Here is a 7,998-nt window from a genome sequence, read left to right as displayed (position 1 = left end):
TCTGTTAATTTTTAATACAACCCATGCTCCTACAGGGTTGCTTTGGCAAAGAGCCCCCCTAATGTGGATTCATTTGAGGATATCTCCTAAATGTAATATCCTGCCATATTATGAAGCAGTAGCCCAGATGATTATGCTTGGAAGGAAGCAGGCACTAACTTATTTTGGCAAAGAGCCAGATACCATTGTTCAGCCTTATAGTGTAGATCAAGATACTTGGCTGAAACAACACAGTACAAATTGGTTGCTGGCTCAAATAGGATTTATAGGAACTATAGATAATCATTATCCTCAAGATAGACTGATACAATTTTTAAATGTACATGAAGTAATATTTCCTAATATGACCTCTTCACAGCCTTTGTGTAATGCTCTCTTAATATTTACCGATGGCTCCTCTAAAGGGCGAGCTGGATACTTAGTAAAAGTCATAGAGACTCCTGGGCTTTCAGCTCAGTTAGCAGAGCTGACAGCTGTATTAAATGTTTTTCAGGCTGTGAGTGATGCTTTTAATATTTTTACTGACAGTTTATATATTGCACAGTCAGTTCCCTTATTGGAGACCTGTGGTATGTTTAACTTTAATACGCCAGCAGGGTCTCTGTTTTCACAATTGCAAATCATCATTCTTGCTCAAAAACATCCTTTTTATATTGGTCACATACGAGCTCATTCTGGCCTTCCTGGACCCCTATCTGCCAGTAATGATTGCATTGACAGAGCTCTAATTTCAGATCCTGTTGCATTGGCAAGACGTGATCATGATAAATTTCATCTCTCTAGCCATACCTTAAGGCTCCGACATAAGATCACTAAGGAACAGGCAAGAATGATTGTAAAACAATGCCCTAAATGTATTACTTTATCTCCAGTTCTGCATGTAGGAGTTAATCCACGAGGCCTTATGCCTAATCATATTTGGAAAATGGATGTAACTCATTATGCAGAATTTGGAAAATTAAAATATATACATGTTTGTATTGACACTTGTTCAGGATTTCTTTTTGCTTCGCTACATACAGGAGAGGCCTCTAAAGATGTTATCAATCATTGTTTACAAGCCTTCAACGCTATGGGCTTGCCTAGAGTGGTCAAGACAGATAATGGTCCAGCTTATACTGGCGACAATTTTATCTCATTTTGTAAGGAATTTGGCATTAAACATAAAACTGGAATTCCTTATAACCCCATGGGACAAGGAATTGTTGAACGTGCCCATCGCACTCTGAAAAATTGGCTTTTTAAAACGAAACAGGGGCAAGGTCGCCAAAAGCACATCTTGCTTTTGTATTATTTGTTTTGAATTTTTTGCAAACTGATACTAAAGGTCAGTCTGCAGTGGATCGCCACTGGCATCCAGTTACTTCCAGCTCTTTCGCCATGGTTAAGTGGCAGGACCCAGTTAATAATATATGGAAGAGTCCAGACCCCGTTTTAATTTGGGGAAGAGGTTCTGTCTGCGTTTTTTCACAAAAAAGAAGATGAAGCAAGATGGTTACCAGAAAGAATGGTTCATCAAGTGGATACAGCCTCTAAATCTTATAGTAAATATAAGCCCCACCTTGGTGACAGTCAAAAACCCTTTCTTAGTCAAAAGAATGAATTGGAGCTCAGCCTCCTCTTGCAGAGAAATTATAGCCTTCCTGTGATTCTCAAAGGCACCTCCCCCACCCTGGAAACTATTGTCTAGCTTGATCATTGCTAATTTGCAACTGAATAGAGTACCTGGCCTTTCCCAGAGAAGCTTTTTTTATCCTGTCACTTTACAATTGTTTTGGCTCTTGTTTCAAGCAGGTCCATGCAGTCAGCGTTCCAAAAGGGAGCCAGAGGCAGAAATTCTTTGAGATCAAAAACTTATCTAATTACATTGTGGCTTTGGTCTGAATTTGGGAATAGGTGTGCTATGAGGGCCAGACAGTCAAGGACGGGAAACCAGATTTTGGAACTATATCAATCTAAGACAGAGGTATATGCTAAGAGGCTGTGGTTTATTGATAATATTCTACAGAGCCATGTTTGTGCAAAATATTCACAAACAAGCTGCATATACACTCTTTGACGGAATTTAAATAGTTTCTGGAAAATCTGAGACCTAAAACAGGTGCGGCCGCCAGTCACCATAATTCCGAGGCAAAAAAATTTTTTTTTACTATATACCTACAGAGGAGAAAATTTATTCAGGAATAGGTGTGCTATGAGGGCCGGACAGTCAAGGACGGGCAACCAGATTTCGGAACATATCAATTTAAGACAGAGGTATATGCCAAGAGGCCGTGGTTTATTGATAAAATTCCACAGAGCCATGTTTGTGCAAAATATTCACAAACAAGCTGCATATACACTCCTTGACGGAATTTGAATCGTTTCTGGAAAATCTGCGACCCAAGTCAGGTGCAGTCACCAGCCACCATAATTCCTGGGGAGGACGATGGAGCATGAATATATTTTGTGCCAGTCCAACAAATTTTTTTTTGATATATTTAGGGAGGAGATGTAGCATTCTTCCAGCCTAGCATTCTCCCAGCCTCTAAGCAAGCTGTACCAGACCTCTGCAAGCCACTAACTTAAAACCACCTGCGGTGGCACCTGCCAACCTGCCAAGCTGGCTCTATTGTCACAGCTGCCACTGCCCTTCAAAGCATCGCCATTGCCTGCTGAGAAGACCTTTGGATGTTCCAGAGACAACATTCTCAGGGCCCACCTACAGGCTCTCACCTGTGTGCCCAAAGACTGGGGCTGGAGGGAAGGGCTTTTTCCCCACACTATAAAAACTGAGTAATTCGGGCTGGTGAGATGGCTCAGCAGGTAAGAGCACCTGACTGTTCTTCCAAAGGTCCTGAGTTCAAATCCCACATGGTGGCTCACAACCATCCGTAACAAGATCTGGCGCCCTCTTCTGGAGTGTCTGGAGACAGCTATAGTGTACTTACATATAATAAATAAATAAATAAATAAAAAACTGAGTAATTCATTAAACTGGGGGCCTTGAACAGAATCCTTGGTCTTGGCCTGTTTCCTTCCCGCCGTCTCTTCCCTTCCCCAGCTTGCCTTCCAAAGCAGACCTGGTTCGGAGTGTGACTGCAGGCAGAAACACTCATTTAAGCAATCAGAAAACATAATATAAATTATAACCCAGGGAATAGGAATCGGTAATGAGTCACATAATGATTTCATATAAATCATAATTTCTCAGAAAATCAATTTTATTAAAACATTTCAGATAGGGAGATAACTTTTTTTTTGGGGGGGGGGGTTCCAGACAGGGTTTCTCTGTTTAGCCCTGGCTGTCCCGGAAACCACTTTGTAGACCAGGCTGGCCTCGAACTCAGAAATCCACCTGCCTCTGCCTCCCAAGTGCTGGGATTAAAGGCATGTGTCACCACGCCCGGCAGGAGATAACTATTTTATTGATAAAAATTAATAAAGGTTATTCTTTTTTTTCCTGTTTTTTTTTTTGTTTTTTTGTTTTTGTTTTTGTTTTTGTTTTTTGAGACAGGGTTTCTTTGTATAGTCCTGGCTGTCCTGGAACTCATTGACCAGGTTGGCCTCGAACTCAGAAATCTGCCTGTCTCTGCCTCCCAAGTGCTAGGATTAAAGGCGTGCACCACCACAGCCCAGCCAAGGTTATTCTTTTTTAATATTTTTGAAAAACAATAGAAGTGGAGCTCAAGGATTAGAGTCCTAGGTTCAACCTTCTAAATTAAAAAGGTATTTGGCCAGGCATAGTGGTACACGCTTTTAATCCCAACACTCTAGCAACAGAGACAGGCAGATCTCTGTGAGTTCAAGGCCAATTTGGTTTACATGGCAAGCTCCAAGAGATACACAGTGAGACCCTGCCTTGGAAAACAAACAAAAAACTTGAAAGAAAAGAAAAAACTGTTCCTCCATAAGTTTTTTGGTTTGGTTTGGTTTGGTTTGGTTTTGGTTTTTTGAGACATGGTTTCTCTGTGCAGCCCTGGCTGTCCTGGAACTCACTCTGTAGACCAAGCTGGCCTCAAACTCGGAAATCTGCCTGCCTCTGCCTCCCAAGTGCTGGGATTACAGGCGTGCGCCACCACTGCCCGGCCTCCATAAGTTTTTTTAAAAGCTGCAACAGCAGCGTCATCTTACAAAGCTGTAAGGACTTTAAAAATGAGCTGGATATTGTAGCACACACCGTTAATCCCAGCTCTTGGAGGTAGGGGCAGGCAGATCTTAATGACATGGCAAACTCCAGGCAGACCTTAGTTTAGTGACATGGCAAATTCCAGTACACTGAGGGGTTAGGGAGGGAGAAAGGAAGAAGGAAGGAAGGAAGGAAGGAGAGAGGGAGAGCAGGAGGGAGGAAGGAGAAAAATCTGAAAATGGCAATAGTATTTTAACATGGAAGGCATTTTCATAAAATATTTAATTAAAATTTAATTATAACTAGTTCTAAGAACTTAGTAAAATCTGATAAAGCTAAGAAATTGCATATAACCTTTTGGAAAAAAAAGCAAGGAGTGGTAACAAATGGCTATAATCGCAAAACTTGGGGAGTAGAGGCAGGAAGATCAGAAATTCAAAGTCAGCCTCAGCTCTATCAGACCCTGTGTATAGTCAGACAGGCCAGAGAGATGCCCCAGCCAGGAAAAGTGCTTGCTACTAAGCCTGACCACCTGAGTTTGACATCCCATTCCCAGGTCCAACATAGTAGAAGAGAATCAACTCTCCCAACGTATCCTCTAACCTACGACGTACACACATACACTAGCACACTTGGAAATAAAATGTACACAGTGGCTGACATCGGCAATCCCAGGACTCTGAAGGCTGAGAGGAAGTTCGACGTGTGTTCAAGGACAGCCTGGGCTCAACAGTACCTTGCATACAGCAGGGGATGCAGAGTAAGCCTCTGACTCAAGAAAAATGATTTTTTAAAGCATTTTGTTTTTTAGAAATTGATACTATTGTACTTACTGATTTGGATCTGATCCATACTCCACCAGAACATCCACTAACTTCACATGGCCCAACAATGCTGCAACAAAGAGTGCTGACTGGCCCAGAGTGTTAACTGCATCAACACAGACTCCTAGAAAACAAAAGCAGATCAGTGTGAACATCAGCTTCATCCTGTGATGGAACTGCTGAAATTTATACCGGGTGAAATTTTTGGTTTTGTGTTTTATATATGTGTGTGGTGGGTACATAAAAAGGCCAGAAGGGGACATCCCATTCCCAGGAGCTTGAGTTACAGGAGGCTGTGAGCTAGGAACAAACTATTAATCCACCCTCTTAAGTACCAAGGCATCTCTGCAGTCCTGTGTGCTTTTGACTTTTGAAACAGGGTCTCAGTCCAACCCAACCTGAACCTCCTGATCCACCTCCAAGTGCTGGAATTACAGGCCTGTGTCAGTACACTACATAGGGAGAAATCCCTAACTTTTCTGTTATTTACCTCATTTGCTTATTTAAGATAAATGCCCTATGGAGATTGAAGAGATGGCTCTGTGGGGGTTAACAACATTGGATGCTTTTTCAGAAGGTTGGGGTTTGTTTCCCAGAACCCATACAGTCAGTCACAACCCTTTTTTTAACTCCAGTTCCAAGGGATCTGTTCACCTTCTCTGGCCTCCTATGGCACTCTATCAACACAGTGCCAGACATGTATGCAGACAAGATTTTATATGCATAAAACGAGCATTAAAAAAAAAAAAAAAAAAAAGACAGCTGGAGCCGGGCATGGTGGCACACGCCTTTAATCCCAGGAGTCGGGAGGCAGAGACAGAGGCAGGTGGATTTCTGAGTNAAAAAAAAAAAAAACCATCACAAGCTCATGTCACACATAGAAGTTAGAACGATATTGAATGCCCATACTGGCATTATGTTACACCATATGGCCTATGTTTGAGCTTCACCTAGGCCGGCTAATTACTTACCAACTATGGCCGTGGCAAGATTTGAAAAAAAAAAAAAAAAAAAAAAAAAAAGAACCATCCATAGGCAGGAGGATCACCACACATTTAGACTAGCCTGGTCTACATATACTGAGTTCCAGGCCAACCAAGCAATTCATAGTAAGAATGCTTTTAAATAAACAAAACCAAACCAAACAAATCACTTTTCAATACTTTCTGGTTGTGCCTAGGATTTCTGATTATGGCTCTTGTAGAGTACCCAGGTTCCATTCCCAGCACCCACCAACCTGCAGTACTAGTTCCAGGAAATCTAAATCCATCTTTTGACATGTGCTTTAGGCACCTCTCAGTCCACCTGAAAACTGGCAGGTGAAGCACTTATTTACCTTTTTTTTTTTTTTTTTTTTTTTTTTTGGTTTTACAAGACAAGGTTTCTCTTGGTAGCCCTGTCTGTTCTGGAACGAACTCTGTAAACCAAGCTGGCCTCAAAGGGAGATCAGCTGGGCTATACCTCCAGATTGTGCCACCACCACCACCTAGCTTTCATTCACATAAATTACAAAATGAAACAACAACAAAAACCTTTCTGACTGCAAGGTGGTTCATCTGACAAAGGCATCAACAACCAGACCTGACAAACTGAGTTCAAACCATCCTTACCCACTTAAGACAATCAACTCCTGCCAGTTGTTCTCTGACTTTCACACTTTAGCTGTGGCAAGTATAACATCCCACAAATACACAAAATACAGTTTTTGACCTTTTGGGGGCAGGACTGAATTTTCATGTTTATTTTATCACACTGTGCAGCCATGCTGGAACTGAGACTCTGAGACTCACTAGGCTTACCAAGGCTGCCCTTGAAATCAGACTCACCAACCTCTGTTTGCCTCTAGAGCACTGGGTTTATAGGTGTATAGGGTTTTTATTATGAGTGTGCTGAGAACTGAACCTGAAGACAGGGTGGCTTAGAGCACTTCAAGTCTGGCTTCAACATTTTCCATTTAATCAGTGACCTGTTGGCTTTCTCATCAATTTATAAGAAAGCAGTGGCATATCTTATTCTCACCACAGTAAAAGAAAAATATATAAAATCCTAGGTGACTACTCAGCAAAAACTTAGTAGGAATATAGATAGAAAGACATATAAGAAATTCTATAATAGATATTTGTAAAAACACAAGATACTATCTAGAAAACCCTTTACTGGATGTTTTAGTAGCTTGCTAAATACACAGGCAGGGTTTTACCAAGAACAATTTAAAAAGAAGTAGACTGGGCTGGTGAGATGGCTCAGCGGGTAAGAGCACTGACTGTTCTTCCAAAGGTCCTGAGTTCAAATCCCAGCAACCACATGGTGGCTCACAACCATCCGTAATAAGATCTGATGCCCTCTTCTGGGGTGTCTGAAGACAGCTACAGTGGCCTTACATATATAATAAATCAAAAAAATAAAAATAAAAATTAAAAAAAAAGAAGTAGACTTTGAGAAAAGCTTAGCGATAAAATAAAAACATATGCAGGACAAACCCGATGGGAGAAAACATATGAATGCAAGATGGACTATTCTGCATTTTAGAACCGTGAAAAATAAGTATGTAACTTTCACTAAAAATTGTTCAGTGTGGTGGAGCATCCTCACAGGTGAGGATCCTCAGTGAGTTCCTGGACAACCAAAGCTAAAAAAAAAAAAAAAAAGAAAAGAAAAGAAACCCTTTTTAAAACAAAAGATTACCAGGAAAATGTGGTCTCCTGAAAACTTCAAGGCCAGGCAGTGGTGGCCATGACTTGTGAGGCAGAGTGAGGAGGACTTCTGAATACCAGGCCAGCCTGGTCTACAGAGCGAGTTCCAGGACAGCCAGGGCTACACAGAGAAACCCAGCCTTGGAAAAAGCCAAGAAAAAAAAAAAAATCAACCAATACACAAATTAATGCAAGGAAATCCAAACTCACAGTGGCACAAGCATACAGTCTTGAGCACTAAAACGCCCAAAAGGCTCAAAAGCGGCCACAGAGACGGAAGCAACCTTCAAAAATAGGAGACATTAAACGGTCTAACTTTTCAAGACACGGAAAATAGAACCGAGGTCCACTCAGACTGCGTTCCCTCCCTCTC

General features: G+C 41.5%; 1 protein-coding gene across 1 annotated transcript in view; it reads right to left on the bottom strand.

The window, feature by feature from the left end:
* Tex14 (testis expressed 14, intercellular bridge forming factor) overlaps positions 1-7,998 on the bottom strand; it is a 96,655-nt gene that overhangs the window by 80,324 nt on the left and 8,333 nt on the right. Inside the window, exon 5 of the mRNA XM_021212705.2 lies at positions 4,942-5,056. Coding sequence (XP_021068364.1) covers positions 4,942-5,056 — 115 coding nt within the window. The remainder of the gene's footprint in view (positions 1-4,941; positions 5,057-7,998) is intronic.

The sequence above is a fragment of the Mus pahari genome, chromosome 14 (assembly GCF_900095145.1).
Source record: "Mus pahari chromosome 14, PAHARI_EIJ_v1.1, whole genome shotgun sequence".
NCBI lineage: Eukaryota > Metazoa > Chordata > Mammalia > Rodentia > Muridae > Mus > Mus pahari.
This window is presented reverse-complemented; position numbering and strand designations above follow the sequence as displayed.